This window comes from Dasypus novemcinctus, chromosome 19, assembly GCF_030445035.2.
Source record: "Dasypus novemcinctus isolate mDasNov1 chromosome 19, mDasNov1.1.hap2, whole genome shotgun sequence".
NCBI lineage: Eukaryota > Metazoa > Chordata > Mammalia > Cingulata > Dasypodidae > Dasypus > Dasypus novemcinctus.
In genome coordinates this window covers 17,710,284-17,733,203 of record NC_080691.1, presented here as the reverse complement: position 1 = coordinate 17,733,203, position 22,920 = coordinate 17,710,284, and the positions used below count along the sequence as shown (strand labels likewise).

Sequence of the window (22,920 nt, the reverse complement as noted above, 5' to 3'; positions counted from 1 at the left end):
TGTATTTAAAGCAAACAAAAACGAAGGAAGTAAACTTGAAATTTACTTGTCATATAAAGCAAAAACAAAAAATTAAAGTATTTATTGCCAGGCCAGACCACTTGTGTCTTTCTGTTTCCACAAGGCAGAGTAGAAGGAGGCCGGGCTTGAGCGTCTCTGCACACGCCGGAGTCTAAGTCCTGGTTCACGCACGTCGGGGGCTGGGAAACGTGGCTGCAGTTACTTTAAGGGTATGCCCCAAGTTTCGGGTTCCAAGTTTCGGGTTCCTCGTTTCTCACCTGCCTACGGAGTGGCCATGAGCCCTCCCAACAACGCCCGGCGCACAGCGAGCAGCTGTGCATTTTAGCTGCTGTCGTTGGCATTGCTGCCTCCACTTTCCTGTGCTTGATTGTGCCTCGCCCCAGCCTGTTAGAAGCCCATCCTGCCAACCCAGAGCTCCATCCGGCCACCCAGCTCACTGTGTGCCCTGTGACCTGCTCCCGTTTCCCCCAGTCCCAGTACTTAGACATTCAAAGCAGAGGGGGACCCTGGGGAGAACATTCAGTCAAGAGGCAAAAGATCATTCTGGCCTCAGTCTGAGATGCATGTTTGCTGTATAACCTTGGGCAAGTTACTCAACCTCTCTGTGCCTCAGTTTCCTCTTCTGTAACATGGAAACAGCTGTAGCCTGGGGTGATTGTGAGGTTTCATGAGTTAATACCTAAAAAGCACATCCAGTATTGCCTTGCACGTAGACGACCCTCAGGCATCAAAATTAATTTATAATTAGGATTAAAGATTGGGTGGTTTCTACCATGTCACTGTTTATAGGTGCTCAGGGCTGATAGAGGGGAAGTGCCTCCAAGTTCTTAGGTTTAGTTGCTGCGTTCTCTTTATTTTCTTGGAGACTATTGCTTCAGCAGCCACGTCTGTGCCTTCTGAGGGCTGGCTTGGAAACCCACTTCCCAGCCTGTTTCCCCAGGCTGGGTTGGCTCTGTGGCACAGGAGCCCACAGCGTGGGGGCACCTCTACTAGCTGGTGTTAGGCCGGGCCCTGCCTCGGGGAGAAACGCTGCCTTCCCGTGCTCCCACGCACGAGCCTTGGTTTTACCGCCAGGTGCTCTCGGGTCATTTGTGCTGTAACCTTCCTGAGTCTCCGAGGGTATCAGAGTCAGACCTGTGTTAACTTGGCATTTCTTTATAAGTGGCTTCTTGCACCCTCTATCCCTGCGAGGAAGAGGGAGCAGGCGAGTATTTATATGTGCTGGCCCCCGAGCCTGGAAACACGGACAATACTTATAAATGAATCATTGATATCAAAACAATAGTTTCTAGACTCGCAGGCCACCCTGTCGATGGGGAAACCCAGGCCGAGTGACCCGGATGTAGGGAAGTCTGCCGCAAGGCAGGGCCGGTGCCCTGGAGGCTTGAGCGCCCTCTGGGTTTCAAGCACCCATCCCGGGAGCTGGCCCTGCCATCCGGCAGGCTCTCCACTCAGAGATCTCACTGTGCCTTGGCACAGTTGGCATATGTGGTTCTGAAGTCACGTCCAAGGTGTGACCAGCAAGGTAATGCAGGCGATTCTTGTCATTATCAATACTGTTGTTACTTCTCTGGGACTCTGGGTGCATATAGCTTCACAGGTAAGAATCCTGGCCCGGCACTTCCTAGCTACTTGGTGGCCTCGTGTAAGGTGCTTTAACCTTCCTGAGTCTTGGTTTCCGAATCTATAAATGGGGAGCATTAGTATGAATCTCCATCTCACTGAGTTGTTATGAGGAATAAATGAGATAATCCACGGAGCAGGTGTGGAACATTGTAGACGTCAGTATCATCTACAAAGAAGACAAGCTCACGGAGTGTGCTCGGCCAGCTCATTAGCTTCTTTGCAAAGCGCCATCACCCACTGTCTATAGAGTGCATTTCCCTGATTCTCAGATGCACATTTTCTTCACATCTTAACCATCTCTGAAATAATGAGTCTTAAAATCAGTGGCATCTTAAAGTTATAATTTGCAGCACTTTTTCCTCGCACAGTGGCACGCAAAATAACGGTGCGTCACTTAGATTCAGTGAGATATGGTATATAGGTAGCCCACTGCCTATGTATACATGTGAACATATATGTATACTCATTGTAAAGACACTCTAAAATAGTTACAGAAAGTACAAAAGTCATTTTACTTGAAACACAATCATGTAAAGAAAGTCAGGTTAGCAAAATCAAATATTCACTAAGTGTCAGTGAGATCACCACTGGGATGTCCATACCCTATTTTCCTACATCATTTTCTCCCTTCCGGCGGGTGTCCTTTGCCTCCACGTGTTGGAGATGGGGTCGTCCGTGATCGTACCTGAGGCTCCTCTGATAGGTTCAGCTGGAGGTAGGAGGCACCCCGTTGCATCCGCCTTCCACTTTCTTGACTTTGTGCCTCTTCCCCTGCCTTGGCCAAACCTTCAGAGGGTATCCCACTTCTGCAGCCGGGGAGAAAATTATCCCAAGAGCACCTCGTCTCCTTCCTCCCCGGGCAGCTTGGAGGAGAAACAAATGAGGAGCAAGTACAGCACATGTGTATGATGCAGAGATGACTTCTGAGTTGTCCTGGAGGGTGGTCTCGAGCCTGAGAACCACCGCCGTCGTCATGGCCTTCGATCTATGTCTGCTTCCCGGATCGGAAAAAGAACCTGGTGGAGAGAGAGGGGGTTAGAGGAACAGTGGGAACAAAGCGAGGGCTAAGGAAACCCCCAGACAGTCTTTAAGGAACTCTTGCAGGCAAGTGACTGAAAAATTTCTTGGGGGCTGAGTGGTGAGGATAGCTTGACATTGCAAAAGCAATTCATGCCATTGAATTATATGCTTAAAAATGGCAAATGTTATATATATGTTACCATTAAAAAGTATGTTGAAGTCCTAATCCCCAGCTTAAAATAAACATACTGAGTGCTTCTTATGAGCCAGGCGTTGTTCCAGATGCTTTCACTCTGTGAACTCGCTTCACGCCCATAACAACCCTGTGAGGTAAGTACTATTAATACCCCTATTTTGCAGATGAGCAAAATGAGGTTTTGTGAGGTTAAGTAACAGGTCCAAGGTCACACGGTAAGCTGTGAAACCAGAATTTGGCCCTTAACCACTGTGCTATTTATATGGACACGAACCATGTGTGTCTCCAGCAGCTCTCTGCTGAGTTTGCACCCTCCCTCTGGCCTATCACCAGTGTGTCTGGATGCAAGTGTGACGGCCACGCTAAGCCCTCCTTCCTATGAACCTGCCCAGCTCTGACCCCACTCTTTCAGGAAATGATGTCACCCTACTCCTACCTTCCTCTCATCTGCCATATTTTTGCCATCTTCTCCCAAATATGTTCCTAATCCCACCACTTCTCACCTTCTCCACCAACACTCCCCAGGCCAAGCTGCTCTGGTGAGCTTCCCACCTAAAAAGCCTCCACCTGGACCCTATCAGCCATTCACAAGCAACCAGAATGGCCTCACCAAAGTGCAAATCTGACGGAGCCATTCCTCGGCCTAAACCCTGTCATGGCTCCCAATGTCCTTGGAATGAAGACAAATGTCTTTAGCACTGGGGAGCGGGTATAGCTCAGTGGTTGAGCACCTGCTTCCCATGTACAAGGTCCTGGGTTCAAGCCCCAGTACCTCCTTAAAATAAACCTTAGCATGACCTACTTCTTCAGATAGTCATTCCTTCACTCATTCATGCCCTTTCCAGTAAGCTCATCAGACCATCCAGCTGGGGCCTCACACTCATGAAACCGATACCCAGGCCGGCTCATGCATACAACAGTTTATTTTTGCCATATCAGGCTCAAATTCCAATGAAGTGACCCAAAGAACTCTCTTAGAACAAAATTGAAAGAAAAGTCATTTATACCTTCTGGAAGCCTTATTTACAATGAGATACCAAGCCAATGATTTCAGGGGGTCCATGAGCTTGAATTGAAAACAATCAGATGATCTTTATTTTCTCAGCCCTCCAACTGAAATTTTCCTTCACTTATGAATTTATGCAATAAATTAGTCATATTCATTCCATGTCACATTACAGTTGTCAAATATCCTGAAAAATCGCTTATATATATCCATACTTCAAATAACAGTAGTTGCTAGACCCAATGCTAGTTGACTGTCATAAAACTATCTGTTATTACATTCTGAGGAGGGGTCCGTGGGTTTAACCTGATTGGCAAAGGGGTCCATGGAGTAAAAAAGTCAAGAACTCCTTTCCTACGGAAACACCTTCAGATACTACAGCTGGCCTAGGCTGGAGGGACTATTTAATTACTTTACCTGGAAGACTCTTCCTGGGCCCTGCTTTGACCTGCCACACCCTTCACACAGCAGCCAGACTGAGCTTTTAATATGTGAACAAGCCAGAATAGCAGCTAGGTACAGCAGGGGAAACAGAGAGACTGAGAAGTGAAGAATTTTCCTATTTGTCTATTTTTTTGTTTATTATTATTATTATTATGGAAATAATGAAAATACTCTAATGGTGACTGAAGTGATGAATATACAAGTATGTGATTATGCCAAATACCATTGATTGTACACTTTGGATGCACTGTATGCTTTATTAATATGTATCAATAAAATCGATCAGTTTATAAAAAAAGAAAAAAAGAAAAGCAAGCCAAGCAAGAAGCTGAAATTGACCAAACCTGGAAGAGAAAGGAGAGACCAGCAGACACTGCCCCATGTGTCTTGCCATGTGACAGAAGAGCCCAGGATCACTGATAAATCCTCATTGTTCAAGACAAAAAAAAAAAAAGTAAGCACGACCCTGACCCTGTCACTCTCCCACCTGAAGCCCTTCAGGGTCTTTCCAGTGGTGCCTAGAAAGCCACCTGAGTCCTCTGGCAGCCCTTCCATGCCCCCAGTCTCCACGCCATCCCCTGCTACTAGAGCTGCCCTGGTCTCTGGTTCTGCAAGCTCTCTGCAGCCCACAGCTCCCTCTGCCAAGAACTCCTTTCCCGGGGCCTTTGTCGTCCTTCAGTCATCAGGCCCAATGTCACCTCCTTGCAGAGGCTCCAGGGGAAGAGGCTGCTGCTGAGCACATGGCAGCAATGTAATTTTTGGTGTGTATACATCGTATTTAAGATTGAAAAAAAACATTTTAAAAGCATAAATCTTACATTAGGAAGAAAAAGACAAAAAAAGAAAGGAAAAGTCAGAGGATGATGTGTCTTATAAACCTTAAGCAGACCCCACGCCTGTGCTATGCTCCCCTCACCTGGCCGGTGGCAGCCCCAGGAGGCGGACGTGGCGGGACCACGCGCAGGCCACGTGGCCCTGGAGAAACACCCCCAGTGATGGTGGGCTGCGTTTCCACGCACGCCGTGCACGTGGAGATGTGAATGCCTATTGCTTATATCTGTAGAAATGCTGTGTGGTTAAACTCTTTTTTTAACTTACGTTTTTTTTTTTTGAGCGGCTCATTACAACGTATAAAAAGACAAAGTGTCACCATTAAACCTGCCTGTCATGGAGAGCTGACGCAGCGAGATGACACAACAAAATGAGATACAGATTCCTGGTGCTGCTGACAAGACAAGCGGACACAGGAGAACACACAGTGAATGGACACAGAGAGCAGACAACTTAGGGGGGGAGGAACGGAGAGAAATTTTTTTAAAAATCTTAAAAAAAATAAAATAAAATAGGACATCCCAGATCTAAAGTAGCCCCCATCACCTTTTCTCTTAGAGAAACCCTGCTTTACCAGTGACAAAGCTGATTCTTGGAGATATTGGCTTTCTTGACTGAATCCAAAGATGGTGGTCAAAGGGGCATGATCAATCAGGCCCTTAAACCCCAACAATTATTACTACGCTTTTTTCCCCCTCGTTTGTGTTATTCTTTTTTTTTTTTTTAAAGATTTATTTTCCCCCCTTCCCCTCCTCCTGCCCTACTGTTTTTGCTGTCTGTGTTGTCTTCTCTTCTCATTTTCTCTTCTCTAGGATTCACTGGGATTTGATCCTGGAGACCTCTGATGGGGAGAGAGGTTCCCTGTCAACTGTGTCACCTCAGTTCCTGGTCTCTGCTGTGCTTCACCTTGACTCTCCCCTTGTCTCTCTTTTGATGCATCATCATCTTGCTGCGTGACTCACTTGCGCGGGGCACTGGCTCACTATGTGAGCACTTGCACGGGCACTGGCTTGCCTTGTGGGCATGCTTTCTGTTTTTCTTTTTCACCAGGAGGCCCCAGAGATCAAACCCAGTTCTTTCCATATGGTAGGCGGAAGCTCTTTCACTTGAGCCACATTTGCTTCCTGTATTATTCTTTTTACTACTGTTAAAACATCAAAGAGAGGCAGTACAGTGTAGAATCTGTAGCCATGCAGCCTTGGGATAAAATCCTGACTTCACTGTTTCCTATTTGCAGGACCTCCAGCAAAGCTACTTCTCAGTGTCTGTTTCCCCACCTGCAAAATGGGATAATAATAGTTCCTACTGCACAGCATTTTGATGATGATTAAATGAGTTACTAAATATCAAATGCTTAGATAGCCTGGAAGATATGATGATGATAACTGGTTTTGAGTTTTCACATCAGCTACAGCAGCACCACCACCCTGGGAAGCTGGCCATCTTGTCTTGGCCTCCCTCCCTCCCTTAGCAATTATTTAGTGGCAACAGGGACAGCAAAGTAACTTACAGTTTCTTTATGATTGTGTTCTCCTCCTTGTTACCTCTGGCATTGCTGGCCTTGGTAACCAGAGCATCTTTTTCTCCTCTTCCTCCTGGGCCTTCTCTTGGTGGAATCAGGCCACTGTGGAAGAGGAAGCAAGTAAATGGGCTGTATTATTGCAGACCTCTTATCTGTGTGGCTATGGAGAGGAAAGTTCTTAACTGTCATTATAGTAATGTTAAGAAGTCAGAGAACCAGCAAATAAGGAGAATATTTCCTCTACCTTTTCAATGTTGATATCTCTTATTTCTTTCTCTTTCTAATTTCATTGACTCATATCTCAAGCTCCCCCTAGGTCTGGGTATATGACCATGGATACATTCTTTAACTTTAGCCTTGGTTGCCTCCCCTGTAAAATGAGGATAATAACAGTACCTAACTCCTAGGATTGGGGATTAAATGAGATAATACATGGTGCCTGACATTCATTCATGCAGTCAACAAATATTTATTAAGCCACCTATTGTGCCATGGCCCTATAGCAAGGAACAAAACAGACAAAATGTGAAATTCATATTCCAGTGGGGAGGGAAACAGGCAATAATAAATAAGATAAATAAAGTGCTAAGTCAAGTCTGAGGGTGATGAGAACTATGGAGAGAAATAAAGGAAAGAAAAGGAATAGAGAGTGCGGGGCTGCGGGAGAGGGAACCACGAGGGTAGCAGTTTTGAATCTAGTCGTCAAGGCTGAGAAGGTGACATTTTTAGCAAAGACTTGAAAGAAGTGAGAAAGCGAGCCACGTGAATACCTGAGGAAAGCATGTTCCAGGCAGGGAGAGTGATCCGTGTAGCGGTCCCAAGTCAAGGAGTCAGGGAACAGCAAGGAGGCCAGTGTGGCTGGAATGGTGAGCGAGGGGGAGAGTATTGGAAATGAGGTCAGAGAGGTGACAGAGGCTGTAGGGCAGGGCTTTACAGGCCACTGTGTGGACTCTGGCTTAGGGAGAAGACAAAAAGGAGCCAACCAACACCCTATTACTCTCAATTCTTAAACCTTCTCAAACTCAGGCCCCCTCCTCTATCAACCAGTCACCAGCAGATCTACCTGATCATTTGGAATGGCTCCGGGTCCAAGATCACAAACTCCTGACACAGGGAATATATTGATTTTTCTGTGCTACTATTATAAGCAGCCACTCTACTTATTTATTTATTATAAAATTCCAGTCAATTCTCTTGGGCTTCCCAAATATAAAGCATACATCAGCACAGGGTAAGAACTTTCCTGCAAACTTTCCAGTAGTCATATATCTTTTTTTTCTTTTTCCTGTCTAATTGCATTGGTTAGTGCTCCCAGGATGACACGTTAATAATTACCTCTGCCTCCAGGTACCTGACAGACCCTGAAGTAGCCTGGAATAGTTATAGTTGGTTTTTTTGTCTCCCACACACACCCCCCCCCCCCCCCCCCCGCCTACTTATCATTCCCATCCTCTTCTAGTAATAAACATTTATTACCTACTCCCAGGGGTGGTGGGCAAATCCCAGGCTTAATCTTTCTTTCTTTTTTTTTTTAAAGATTTATTTATTTTTATTTATTTCTCCCCTTCTCCCCCTCGTTGTCTGTTCTCTGTGTCTATTTGCTGCATCTTGTTTCTTTGTCCGCTTCTGTTGTCGTCAGCTGCACGGGAAGTGTGGGTGGCACCATTCCTGGGCAGGCTGCACTTTCCTTTGCGCTGGGCGGCTCTCCTTACGGGCGCACTCCTTGTGTGTGGGGTTCCCCTACGCGGGGGACACCCCTGCGTGGCACGGTACTCCTTGCGCGCATCAGCACTGCGCATGGGCCAGCTCCACACGGGTCAAGGAGGCCCGGAATTTGAACCGCGGACCTCCCATGTGGTAGACGGACGCCCTAACCACTGGGCCAAGTCTGTTTCCCGGCTTAATCTTTCTAGTAACAGATATTGGCAGTCAGGTGACTCAAGGAAGGCCCAAGTATTTTCCTGGAATTGATATAGAGAAATTGGGAGAAAGCTGTTCTTGCTCACTTGCTCAACCAGGATTGCCAGCAGCCATTTTTCCTATGATTCAAAGTCCTGTCTGCAATAAAAGACACAGAGGCCAACAAATAAAGAGGAAAGAGGTACCAAGTTCCTGATTCCAACCTTGAGGCTCTGGTTCCTGTAGTTTTTTCTTTATTTCTGAGAGCTATTCCAGGATCCTTCTTAGCTATGGGAGCCAATATATCTCTTTGGCACTTATGCTAGTGTTTTTTTTTTTTTTAGAACATTTTTCTGTTTTATTTTATTATTATTTTTTTCTTACGCTAGTTTGAACTGGCTTTCTGTCACTTGCAACCAAAGACAGCCTGGCCACAAGGAAACATTTCAATGCATGAGCCGGTATGGCTTATTATAGTACATACGTGTTTTGTGGCGGTGCCTCATGGTAAATCTATGCCGTGGTTATCTCCCGCTTTAGTTATGAGCACAGGAGGCCAGGACTCACCCTTCTCCCTCCTTCCTTGCAAAATCTGGGTTCTTATTTAATAAGAGGCATCATATAAAAATTCCCTATTTCCACACTCTATTGTTACTTAACACCCCAAACTGCGGTGACTTAACAGAGCGTACGATTTCTCGCGGTGGCTCCGTTTCTTACGGATGGCTTGGTGTTTCCTCTGCTGCTCTAGACTGGCCTTCTCATGGGGCCGCATTCAGAGGGTGGACCGGCTGGGGGCTGGGCACAGCTGCGGCACGGCAGGGCTCCCCCACGGGACCTCGCTGTGTGACTCTCTCGAGCTTCCTCATAGAATGGGGACCTCAAGGTAGCACAAAAATGGAAGCTGCGGGGCCTTGTAGAGCGGGCCTAGGAAGCGAAGTGGCATCCCTTCTGCCATCGTCCCTTGGCCAAAGCAAGGGGCACTGAAAGGAGTGAGGAGAGGCAGAGGCTCACAGCAAAATGTGCGGGGGGAGCAGATGTGGCTCGAGCAGTTGAGAGCCTGCTCCTGAAACAAACAAAAAGTGCCTCCTAAAAACAAAACAAAAACCAAACAAGCAAGCAAATGAAAAATACAACTCAGGGAAGCCAATGTGGTTGAGTGCCGGCTTCCCACCTATGAGGTGGGGGCTTCAATCTCCAGCCCTGGTACCTTAAAAAAAAAAAAAGGCACGCGGGATGGGAGATACTACTGTGCCATCTTTGGAAACAATCTACCTTATTGCCCTGCAGTTATAAACTGTCATTAGTCTGAGCCTGGGCCTCTAAATTGGTGCCGTTGCTAAAGGAACATCTCGGCTGACGTGCTGGTTTCTCCAGAATATATAGAACACGAGATACTAAACAGAATCCCGCAGTCTATCGGCCTGTACCAGATGGAAAGTGCACATCTGTTGTTTCTCTGGGAATTCATAACGGAAAGAAAGTATGTTGCTTTATTCACTAACAAGCTGCTCACAGCATTGGCATTTGAACAGTTCCTCTTTTTAACCACCTTTGTCTGACCTACTTATTCAACGAGATGAAGACAGGTCTTTCCATTGACGTGTTTTCAACCTCAGCGAAAGGGAGACAGTGATTAAATTCCTGTTGGCAGAACTCAGCCCCTTTGGATTTGGTTTCTTAGAACAGTTGTATTTTTCTGCTGCTCTCTTGAAGTCGCCACATTTAAAGAATTCAAATAATAATATTGCTTGGGTTTTTTTTGGGGAGGGGGTCAGGGTATGCCTTACTTTTAAACTTTCAGGGTCCAAGTATGACCCATTAATTAAAAGCACAGGGGAGTGGAGGTAGCTTAAATGATTGGGTACCTCCCTCCTACATGGGAGGTCGGGAGTTCAGTTCCTAATGCCTCCTAAAAAAGAAGACAAACAGAGCAGACAGCGAGTGCAAATGATGAAGGGGGGGATAAATAAAGTAAATCTTAAAAAAAAAGCCCAGGCTCTGACTTGACACTGAATGAGGTCACATCCCACTGATGCCAGCACTTGGGACTTTAAGGGGGTACTTAACCTCTCTGAACCTCACCCCATCATGGGCACAATAGCACCTTAACTCACAAGCTTGCTGTGAGCACTACCTAAAATGATGGTTGGGATATACTTAGCAGAGCGCCTGGCGCATTGTAAGCATCGATAAATATAAGCTGGCACCATGCTTTCACTCTCTTGCTTCTCCTTCCTCTTCCTACAGGAAACTTGCTTTTTAAACTCACTGTTTCCCAGAATTATTTAACTACAGAGTCCCCTTTTAAGAAATATCTGTGTAAAGGAAAATATTTTGGGAAACAGTGGCACAATGACTTCCTCGCTGGTCTCCCAGCTTCCTCTCTTGCTTGCCCTACAATCCATCCTCTACATAGCAGCCACTGTGATCTTTTTTATTTTTGGCAGTTCAACGTTTTATTTTAATAAAATCAGAATAGGCACAGCACATGCAATGCTAGTATCTCAACTAATACAATAAACAGTTACTAAAGCTACAGTGACCTGAAGTTCAATTTTTACATTCAGTCAAGTTTAAATCTACTTATTAACCAAAAATATTAATTGCTGATAAAACTTGCCCAAATGCTATTGCTGAGTGTACAAGTATCACTGATTGTGCCAATACAACAAAAATGTCTGAGGACTGCAATGTGCCAGCCATTCACTGGAAGAAAAAAATACAACTGAACAAAATCCACGCAAAAAAACATCTGAGAATATGGACATTTCAAACCAGTGTTTTGAAGGGTTTCATTAACATCTTAAGACAAGTGTATCAAAACCTTGTCATGTTTTAATTTCAAGCTGTCAATTTTGTTTTTACTAGTATCAGAAAGCTATGGCTACACTGCCAATGCTGGGTCTGCTTAATTTGACTTAAGTGTTTTCTATGATAACATTAAAAGCTCACACTACCCTGACATATCTAATTTCACACTTATGGGGACATTCAATATTCAAGTGTCAGTGTTTTCTTTTCTTTTTTTTTAAAGATTTATTTATTTCTCTCTCCTCCCCCGACCCCAGTTGTCTGTTCTCTGTGTCTATTTGCTGCGTGTTCTTCTTTGTCCGCTTCTGTTGTTGTCAGTGGCATGGGAATCTGTGTTTCTTTTTGTTGCATTGTCTTGCTGTGTCAGCTCTCCATGTGGCGGCGCCATTCCTGCGCAAGCTGAACTTTCTTTCGCACTGGGCGGCTCTCCTTGTGGGGTGCACTCCTTGTGCGTGGGGCTCCCCTATGCAGGGGGCACCCCTGAGTGGCAGGGCACTCCTTGCGCGCATCAGCAGTACATGTGGGTCAGCTCCACATGGGTCAAGGAGGCCTGGGGTTTGAACCGTGGACCTCCCATGTAGTAGACGGATGCCCTAACCACTGGGCCAAGTCCTCTTCCCATGTCAGTGTTTTCATACTGACTTTTGGTCAAGTTTCTTTAAACTTTCAAAGAAATGTGATCTTTTTTAACTTTTAATTTTTATATAATTTCAAACTTAAAGATCTTAGTTGCAAGATTAGTACAAGGACATCTCATAGAGCATTTACCCAAATTTTCTAATTGTCCATCCATCCATCCATCCATCCATCCATCCATCCATCCATCCATCCACCTATCCATCTTCTTTCTGAACCATTTGAGAGTTAAGTTGGGGACCTCTTCCCCCTTATTTCCAAATATTCAGGATGTTTCCTAAGAACAAGGACATTTTCTTACATAATCACAGTTAAGTTATTAAAACTACCACATTGATCTTCTTAAAATGGCAATCAGGGGAGTGGGTGTAGCTCAGTGGTTTAAACGTCTGTTTCCCATGTACAAGGTCCCGGGTTCAATCCCAGTACCTCCAAAAAAAAAAAAAATTCAATCAGATCTTGTCATTCTCTTGATCCAGAACTTTCCAATTATTTCTCAAAATAAAATAAAATGCAAGCTCCTGCCCACGGCCAACCAGACTTATCTCCCCCATTCTCTTTCCAGCCACACACTCCCTTGTATTCTGGGCCCACCCATGTGGGTTCCCTTGAACTGGCCAAGCTGGTTCCCACCTCAGGGCCTTTGCACTTCTTGCTCCATCTTTGCCCCCAGACTTCCACAGGGTTGCCTCCTTGTCATTCCCCTCAGGAGGCTCTTCCCTGACCATTCCATCTAAGAGGTCCCCACCCACCTCCCACTGTACCTCACTCTGTCACCTCACCTTGTTTTGTACTCTTTAGAGCACTGACCACCAACACTCCAAGTGCTTATTTGGGGTTTTCCTGTTGATCGCCTGCCTCCCCCACTAGTCTTGTTCACTGCTGGACCTCCTGTGCCTGGGACAGGGTCTGGCACACAGCAGGTGTTCAATAAATCGGATGAACGAACATAAGAACGACTATGTATTTTGTCAAAGAAAGCCAGGTCGGGTCTGGCCCCGCAGGGCAGGATGCCCCCAGGCTGCAGAGCCCCACCTCTTATAGCACTGCAGTTCTTCCTGTGCCACCAGCAACTGGGACTTGAGTTTGTTTCGTTCCTGCAGCACGTCCCTCAGCTCCTGCAGAGTGAAGCGGGGTCGGTTGGGGTCTGTCAGGTCAACCACCATCTTGTCTGGTCCCAAGTTCACCTGGAGGAAAAGACAATACTTACATGGCTTCCATTATGAGGATGGACCATCCATCCCAGAAAGGAAGGGTCTCTGTCTTGTGGCTCCCCTGGGGCCCCTCTGAGCTGAGGCGTTGCCTGTTGGAAGTGCTTGGCTGATGGTAAAGAGGCAGAAGTTCAAAGTACCATTCCCCAAGAAAAGAACTAGGGCTCCTTGGAGAAATGACTGATTCTAAGGCTGGAGTGGGAAAGTACAAAATGAGCCTGGAATACTTTGTTGCAAGAGAAAGTGCTAAGAAAGGGATGAAGATATATCACAATGACATAGTTTGAAGGAGCTCCTACTGGTCAAAGTGAAAACAACTGGAGCATCAAAGTGAGCAGAAACAGGAAGGGATAATAACTCATTGAACAGAAAGAGAACTCAGGAGTCCAGAGATGACCGAAATAAAAATTAATTAATTAATTACTCAGGGGGAAGGGAATCTACTTCGCAGCAGAATGTCAATTAAAAATACAGGGAGAGGCGGCGGACTTGGCCCAGTGGTTAGGGCGTCCGTCTACCACATGGGAGGTCCGCGATTCAAACCCTGGGCCTCCTTGACCCGTGTGGAGCTGGCCCATACACAGGGCTGATGCGCGCAAGGAGTGCCCTGCCACGCAAGGGTGTCCCCCGCGTAGGGGAGCCCCACGCGCAAGGAATGTGCCCCCTAAGGAGAGCCACCCAGCGCGAAAGAAAGTGCAGCCTGCCCAGGAATGGTGCTGCCCACATGGAGAGCTGACACAACAAAGATTATGTAACCAAAAGAAACACAGATTCCTGTGCCGCTGACAACAACAGAAGCGGACAAAGAAGACGCAGCAAATAGACACAAAGAACAGACAACCGGGGTGGGGGGGGAGGGGAGAGAAATAAATAAATAAATAAATCTTTTAAAAAAAAGAGTCTAAGTCTTTAAATAATAATAATAATAATACAGGGAGAAGAAAATCGAGTTCAAAATTCACCCTTCTGCAACCATCATCATAATTGATTCAGGAAAGACTAATCAATGGATCTTAAACCTTGGGGTGGAAGTTCTTTTGAGAACAATTTTAAGGTCTTTTCTGCAGGGTTAATTATACATAACAAAGGGAATAAACTATAGTTATTATTTATAAAAATATGTGAACACAGATCAGGTAGAAAACTTTCTAGAACCTTCATGGAAGATTACACTGTATCATGCACAGTGCAGAAATCTTGCAGACAGCACCTGAGTGAAATAATCAAGGTTTCTGGCACCAAAAATGACAAACTGATACCAGCTGCCTCCTGATAAGATGCACTTCAGCAATATGCCGGCCAGAAATGCATAACCTGAATCTAATCATGAAGAAGCTGAGGACATTTTACAAAACAGCTAATGTAGAATCCTCAAAAATGTCAAGACAGTAGAAGATGAGGAAAAGCTGAGGAACTGTTCCAGATCAGAGGAGCCTAAAGAGGTGTGGCAACTCAAGGAAACATGCATCTCTGGCTTGGATATTGGGTTAGCCAAAAATGCTATAAAGGACACTGGGAAATTGCTGGATTTTTTTCCCCCAAAGATTTATTTATCCCCTCCCTTCTCCGCCTCCTCCCCCTGCCCTGCTGTTTTTGCTGTCTGTATCCATTTGCTGTGTGATCTTCTGTATCTATTTCTCTTTTCGTCTTCTCTTCTCCTTTTTTCTCCTCTAGGATTCACCAGAATTTGATCCTGAGGACCTCTGATATGGAGAGAGGTTCCCTGTTAGCTGCGCCACCTCAGTTCCTGGTCTCTGCTGCGCTTCACCTTGACTCTTCCCTTCGTCTCTCTTTTGTTGCATCATCATCTTGTTGCGTGATTCACCTGCGCAGGTACGCGGCTCGCCGTGCGGGCACTGGCTCGCTGCACGGGCACAGGCTCACCACACGGGCACTTGGCTCGCCACACGGCACTCACACAGGCACTCAGCTTACCCTCGGGCACCTGGCTCACCATGTGGGCGCTGGCTTGCCGTGCAGCCACACTTGGCTTTTTCTTTTTCATCAGGAGGCCCCAGGAATTGAATCTGGGTCCTCCCATATGGTAGGCAGAAGCCCTATCACTTGAGCCACATCCACATCCTGAAATTGCTGGATTTTGACTGTAGACGGTATATATTAAACCTCAGTAGTCTATCAACTTAATCTGTCCTGAATTTGATAATTTATTGTAGTTACATAATAGAACGTCTTAGGAGGTACACACTGAAGTACCCTGGGATAAAAAGGATCATAACGTTTTCAAATAATTCTCAAATGGTTAAACAAAAATATATTAATGAATAAATAATATTACATATGCATAGGTATTATTTGTGTATATATATGTATATGTACATACACATATACAGAGAAAGAGAGAAAGCAAAATATGTGGCAAAATGTTAACGCCTATAATACCTGAATAAGGCAAAAGGTATGCAGGTGTTTATCGTACTAATCTTGCAACTTTTCCAAATAAAATTTGAAAATTTTTCAAAATAAAGTTAAAGCAAAAGTCTGAAAGAAAAATAAATGCCCAATAATAGGATCCTAGCTTAATAAACTGAGGCCCAACCATACACTGGACTATTCTGCAGGTAATAAAGAGAATGAAGATAAATGCAATAGTAAGTAACCCTGCTTCAGCTATCAGATTGACAAAGATCAAAGGGCTTAAAAACAGGCTCCTCGGGAAGCGGATTTGGCTCAATGGATAGAGTGTCCTCCTACCACATGGGAGGTCCAGGGTTCAAACCCAGGGCCTCCTGATCTGTGATGAGCTGGCCCATGCACAGTGCTGATGCACGCAAGGAGTGCCCTGCCACGCAGGGGTATCCCCCGCGTAGGGGAGCCCCACGCGCAAGGAGTGCGCCCTGTAAGGAAAGCCGCCCAGCGTGAAAAAAGTGCAGTCTGCCCAGGAGTGGCGCCGCACACACACTGAACTGATGCAGCAAGATGATGCAACAAAAAGAAACACAGATTCTTGGTGCTGCTGACAATAATATAAGCGGACACAGAACACACAGCAAATGGACACAGAGAGCAGACAACTGGGCGGGGGAGCGGGAAGGACAGGAAGGGGAGAGAAATAAAAAAACAAAACAAAAAAAACCCAACAGGCTCCTCTTCCAGGCTGTGGGGAAAGAGGCACCCCGCCAAGCGCTGACAAAGCAGAGCTGTGTTAACTCCTTTAGAGGGCAAACTGGAATCTGGCTTAGTCACCAAAATTTCAAATGCCTTTCCCTTTGATCCGGAGTTCCTTCTTCTCTAGATACTCTTCCTCAGGTCCAAATATTATGTGTCAAGGTTCTCTGCTGTTGCATGTGTAAGAGAAATCATGCCCTTTAATTAGGGACTGGTTCAAGCACCTTGACCTTTCTCGGCAATGGACTCTTTTGGTTGTCCGGCAGAGCCCATGCGGATCTCAGAACAATGTTTTTAAATATATACAATAAAATGCGTAAAATTGCAAGGAAGCCAACTAAGATGAAAAAAGTCAGCAAAGCAATTTAAAAACAAATTTACGATTCATATAATTTTATAATTAATTTATGATTAATGGAATGAGTCTATTAACTATGGTTAATTTCAAACTTATGCTGATAGTTGCAAAATTTTGAGATATGTGTCTATTAGTCAGCCAAAGGGATGCTGATGCAAAATACCAGAAATTAGTTGGTTTTTATAAAGGGTATTTATTTGGGGTAGGAGATTACAGACACCAGGCCATAAAGCATAAGTTACTTCCCTCACCAAAGTCTATTTTCACATGTTGGAGCAAGATGGCTGCTGATGTCTGCGATGGTTCAGGCCTCCTGGGTTCCTCCCTTCTAGGGTCTTGCTTCTCTCTGGGTTCAATGTTCCTTTATTCCCAGGCTTGCTTCTTTTTCCCTTGTGTGTTTACTTCCCAGGGCTCCAGCTTAAGACTTCAGCATCAAACTCCAACATCAGAAACCCTCTCATAAAAGCTCCACCTTGGGAAGCAGACTTGGCCCAGTGGTTAGGGCGTCCGTCTACCACATGGGAGGTCCACGGTTCAAACCCCGGGCCTCCTTGACCATGTGGAGCTGGCCCATGCACAGTGCTGATGGGCGCAAGGAGTGCCCTGCCACGCAGGGGTGTCCCCCACGTAGGGGAGCCCCATGTGCAAGGAGTGTGCCCTGTAAGGAGAGCCGCCCAGAGCGAAAGAAAGTGCAGCCTGCCCAAGAATGGCGCCGCACACACGGAGAGCTGACACAAGATGATGCAACAAAAAGAAACACAGATTGCCGTGCCGCTGACAACAACAGAAGCAGACAAAGAAGACACAGCAAATAGACACAGAGAACAGACAACTGGGGCGGGGGGGAGAAGGGGAGAGAAATAAATAAATAAATAAATCTTTTTTAAAAAAAAAACTCCACCTCTGTCCTTTGCCATGCCTTTTATCTGTGAGTCCCCACCCCTTTGTGGGTGGGGACTCAATGCCCTACTGACGTGACCCAATGAAAGCCCTAATCATAACTCAATCATGCCCAGTAATAGACCGAATTACAAACATAATCCAATATCCATTTTTGGAATTCATAACTATATCAAACTGCTACAATGTGCCATAACATAATGTCATAGGAAAATATCTGTGATTCCTACTGGGGGTGCTAATATTACTGTGGATGGATGACTACATTTATAATGAAAGAAAATGATAAATTTCCATTGGACACTGGTGAAAAGAAAAATGTAATTTTTCCCATGGAAGTCCACAGACCCCTTGAATTAGAATCATTGTCTCCAAATTAAGAATCCAGGTTGAACCATCAATAATATCATACTGAGATTTTTCAAAAGCTTTTAAAAAATGAGGAATTCCAACTTTTATCTCATTTATATGAAATAACTAGAATATGCAAATTCAGAGAGATAAAAAGTAGAGGACAGGTTGCCTGAGACAGCGGGCAGGGGGCAGGGGGAGTTCAGGATAACGGGTGTAGGGTTTCTGTTTGTGGCAATGGGAAGGTTCTGGCACTTGATGGTGGTGAGAGTAGGGCAACACCGTGAAGGTGATGAGTCTCACTGAGTGCACACATGCGGGTGGGTGAGATGGGAATGTTTACGTTGTACATATGTTTCCACAATTAGAAAAAAAGACCAAGAAAGACTAAACAGAATTCAATGCAACCCATGATCCTGGCCTGGATCTAATAATGGAGGAGAAAAGGTTCAAAAGGAGATTATTGGGACCTATGGGGGGAAAATTGGAATACAGACTGTGAGCTTTAGATCCATGTGAAATTTCTTGAACTGGATACCTGTGCTTAAGGTGGAGTGAATACCTTTGTTCTCAGAAAATGTATGTGGAAGTAGTAAGTGTTCAAGAACATGATGCATACCACCTATCTTCAAATCTAAGATGAGAGAAGGAAAAAAAAAAGAGAAAGAAGGCAAGAAGGAAGGGAAGGAAGGAGGGAGGGAGGGAGGAAAGAAATGGCAAAGGTAGCAAAATGATAAAAGTTGGTGGATCTGGGGATCTGGGCAGGGGTATGTTGGAGTTCTCTGTATGGGGTTTGTATTTTTTTTTTTTTAAGATTTATTTCATTTCTTTCTCCCCCCCGTTTTCTGCTCTCTTGTGTCTATTCACTGTGTGTTCTGCTTCTGCTTGCATTCTCGGCGGCTCGGGGAATCTGTTTCTCTTTCTGTTGTGTCATCTTGTTGTGTCAGCTCTCCATGTGTGCGGTGCCACTCCTGGGCGGGCTGCGATTTTTGTGTGGGGTGGCACTTCTTGCAGGGTGCACTCCTTGCACGTGAGGCTCCCCTACGCAGGGGATAATCCTGCGTGGCACCGCACTCCTTGTGCGCATCAGCACTGCGCGTGGGCCAGCTCACCGCACGGGCCAGGAGGCCCTGGGTTTGAACCCTGGACTTCCCATATGGTAGACAGACACTCTATCAGTAGAGCCATATCTGCTTCCCTGTATTATTTTTGCAACTGTCTTCTAAGTTTGAAATTATTTCAAAGTAAAAAAAAAGAGGAACTCTTTCTAGTCTGATTTAGTACAACTTCCTAGTTATGTTCAGTGAAAAGAAGAGGCAGAACAGTGTATATACGATACCAGCATTTGTGAAAAACAAATGCAAAAAATATATTCATATTTGCTTAGGATTACATACAGTTTCTCTAGAAGAATACAAAAGAAATTAATCTTTTTTTTTTTTCTTCAGGAGAGGAACTGGAGGACTGAAGATGGAAGGATATGGGAAGGGAGAGTTTTCACAGTGACCCTTCTGTATCTTTTGAATTTTGAATCTAAATTAAAAAAAAAAAAAAAAGCTCCTCCCCAAAACAAAGACCTGTCTTTCTGAACTGTTTAGTGGCAGTAAACGTTTGTTCTCTGTGCCCTTTCATCCAGCCCGCTCTGAAGGCTGTGGTTTAGAAGGAAAATGTGCCATCTCATCCATTGCTGGCTGAAGCTTGTCCCTTTGGCCCACACAGGAAACTGCCCAGCCCCTCTCCAGCCACAGTTTGTGGGTCCACAGTGGGATTTCCAAAGTTTTGTGCCTCGGGTGGGAGGCAACAGGCTGATGGCTCAGAATTTGGGCTAAGTCATCTTGGGCAAGTCATTTCCCTTCTCTTGAATCTTAACAGCAGGGCTACTAATAATGATAATCATCTCACAGATGGACACCAAAGCAGAAACACAATGAGGGTGACTGGCCGGTCAGTGAGATAAAAGGCTTGTCAGGGAAGCTGCCGGAAACCATCACTCTTTGCTTTTCCTGGCACACTTCGGTTTGTCATTTTGTCTTCTCCTTCTGGAAATGTGTTTCTAGCCTCTCCCATGATATGTGGGCTCCTAGAGGACAGGGCCTCATCTCCTTTACCTCCACAGCTCCAGGGCCCAGCAGAGAGCAGGCCCTCTGCGAACGTCAGTACAACAAAGTCAGAGGCCGTATTTTAATGTGGAGTATCCCAGAGTCAGTTCCTGACTCCACCTTTTACTAGCTGTTAAATCCTCGGGCAAGTTTCTTACCTGTTTCATGCCTCAGTTTCTGCAAAATGGGTGTAATAACATGAACATTAATTGAGGTAGTCCATTTAGAGCAGTTTTTTTTTTTAATTGGATGTCAACCACTAGAAGGTCGTAAAACTAATTTAGTGAGTTGCAACAAAAAATGTTTTAAGTCATGAAATAGAATAAGAAAGAAAATATAACTGTACATCATGTATACGAGACATCGTTTCATGACACCAGTTTTTTCCACCCTAGATAATGATGTAAAGTATAATTCTGTAAAACTGAGATATAGTACAGAAAGTGTATAAAATGCACTAATTTTGAGTTTATAACATGATGATTTTTAACATATGTATATACCTGTGTAACAGTGCCCAGATTAAGGTATGGAACATTCTGGCTCTCCAGAAGTGTCCCCACTGTTCCTCCTCACGCATAACCAATATTCTGCCTTTTATACCTAAAAACTATTTTGTCTCTTCTTGAATTTCATATAAATAAACAACAGGTTCTCTTTTGTGCTTGGCTACTTTCTTTCAGTGTAATATCTAAGATTCATCCATACTGTTGTATCAGTAGTCCAACTTTTTTCATTGTTGTGTACTATTCCATTGCATGAATATACCACTTTTTAAAAATACATTCCTTTGCTGATGGGCATTTGAATTTTTTCCAGTGTGGGGCAATTGTGAATAAAGTTGCTCTGAGGGAAGCAGGCTTGGCCCAGGGGTTAGGTCTACCACATGGGAAGTCCGCTGTTCAAACCCTGGGCCTCCTTGAACCATGTGGAACTGGCCCACACACAGTGCTGATGCGCGCAAGGAGTGCTGTGCCACGCAGGGGTGTCCCCTCGTAGGGGAGCCCCACGCGCAAGGAGTGCGCCCCATAAGGAGAGCCGCCCAGTGCGAAAAAAAGTGCAGCCTGCCCAGGAATGGCACTGCACCCACGGAGAGCTGACAAAACAAGATGACGCAACAAAAGGAAACACAGATTCCCGTGCTGCTGACAACAACAGAAGCGGACAAAAAAGAAGAACATGCAGCAAATGGACACAGAGAACAGACAACTGGGGCGGGGAGGGAAAGGGAGAGAAATACATAAAAAATAATTTTAAAAAAAGGTGCTCTGACATTTTTGTACATTTGTTCGTTTGTTTCGGTTTTTGGTGCTCATATGCGTTACTTTTTCTTCAGTTAAAATACATTTCTTACCCCAGGTCAAGGTTCTCCCAGTGTGGTGCGTGGACCAACATCATCAGCCTGGCCTGGGAACTTGTTAGAAATGCAAACCCTCAGGTTCTACACCAGAGCTACTGAATCAGAAACTCTGGGGCTGCTGCCCAGCAGTGTTTAAAACCGACACTGAGGCCAGGTTAAGCCTGAGGACACTGCTGTAGGTCATGGTCAAAAACTGTAGAAAGCCACCCTAACGTACCTAATTCTATTAACCAGATCGTTTCATCAGTCGTAACAAAAGTACCACACGAATGCACAGTGTTAGTAAGAGGGAAAACGGGATCTGTGGTGGTGGTGTTTGGGAACTCTCTACTTCCCGCACGCTTTTTTCGGTAAACCCGCAACGTTTCTTAAAAGAAAGAAACTTTTAAAAAGTCTTGGAAGCCCCTGCTTTGAACAGACTCGGGCACCTAGCACGTGTGAACGGTGCACAGCGCTTCCCACCCGAGGGCGGCCGGGCAGGGTCTCTGCTGGGAGAAAGGCGCGGGCCGCCCCCCGCCCCCGCCGCGGGCACACTCACCTGCCCGCTGGCCGGCGGGCCCCGGGCCCGCAGCGCCTCCAGCTCGTTGCGTAGGCTGTCGCGCTCCAGGCGCAGCTCCTCCAGCGCCAGGCTGCCCTCGCTCACCAGCGCCTCCAGCAGCTCCAGCACGCGGACGATCTTGAACTGCAGCCGGGTGACGCGGGGGTCGCTGCCCAGGGCCATGAGCTCGCGGCCCACCTCGTAGGAGATGTCGTACACGTCCTCGGCGGTCAGCTGCGCCGCGCTCTTGCCCAGGGCGCCGTCGCCCTCGTCGTCCTCCTCCTCGCGGAGCGGGGCGCCCTCCATGGCCCGCCGCGCGCCCACCGCCCTCCGGCCCCCGGGGGCGCCGCCGCCTGCGCTCGGGAGCCTCGGCGCGGGGCCGGGGCGCGCGGGGCCGGCCCGGGGCGGCCAATCGGCGGCGCGCGGGGGTGGGCCGCGCCCCAGGATGTGGTCGGGACCGGGGTGCGCGCGGCCAATGGCGGGGCTCGGGGGAGACCGTGGGTGCTGCCGCCCGGGCGCAGGAGGGACCCTGAGCTGCGCCCCCGCGGCCGCGGCGGGCCGGGCCGGGTTTCCACGGAGACGGCGGGCGGAGTTTCCGCGGGGAGCTCGCGCCGAGGGGGCAGCAGGCACCCAGCTCCGGCCTGGCCTCGCTCAAGCTTTCCAGCCCCAGAATTTGCATCGGACGTGGAGGAAGCGCGGGGTCTCTGAGGTTTTTCCCGAGCCCCTCCCCCGCCAAAGGGCCGAGTGAGAAGGGCGTCGCGGAGGCAGGGTGACCCCCGGCTCCCGGGCCCCTGTCGCCTGGGCCTCGGGGCGTCCGGCCGTGACCCTCGACAGAAAGCCCCGCCAGCTTCACTGATTCCTGGGCAAGTTACTGAACTCCTGGGCCTCAGTTTCCTCCTCTGTGAAATGGGACCGGTGCTAGGGTGGCTGCAAGAAACAGGGTATCATGGCCAATCAAGCAC

General features: G+C 46.5%; 1 protein-coding gene across 1 annotated transcript; it reads right to left on the bottom strand.

The window, feature by feature from the left end:
* Positions 1–1,967: 1,967 nt before the first annotated feature.
* RILPL2 (Rab interacting lysosomal protein like 2) lies at positions 1,968–22,504 on the bottom strand. The gene is made up of 4 exons (XM_004459274.5): positions 21,959–22,504; positions 13,051–13,202; positions 6,655–6,768; positions 1,968–2,663 (listed from the first exon to the last, which is right to left on the bottom strand). The coding sequence occupies exons 1-4, from the start codon at positions 22,262–22,264 to the stop codon at positions 2,633–2,635; spliced, it is 603 nt and encodes a 200-aa protein (XP_004459331.1). The 5' UTR covers positions 22,265–22,504; the 3' UTR covers positions 1,968–2,632.
* Positions 22,505–22,920: the final 416 nt, after the last annotated feature.

Coding starts and splice junctions, on each gene's coding strand:
- RILPL2 (XM_004459274.5), bottom strand. CDS start 22,264: ATGGAGGGCGCCCCGCTCCGCGAGGAGGAGGACGACGAGGGCGACGGC. Junction 6,769..13,050: donor GAACTGCAGTGCTATAAGAG/GTGGGGCTCTGC, acceptor CCTCTTCCACAG/TGGCCTGATTCCACCAAGAG. Junction 2,664..6,654: donor AACACAATCATAAAGAAACT/GTAAGTTACTTT, acceptor TCTCTCCACCAG/GTTCTTTTTCCGATCCGGGA.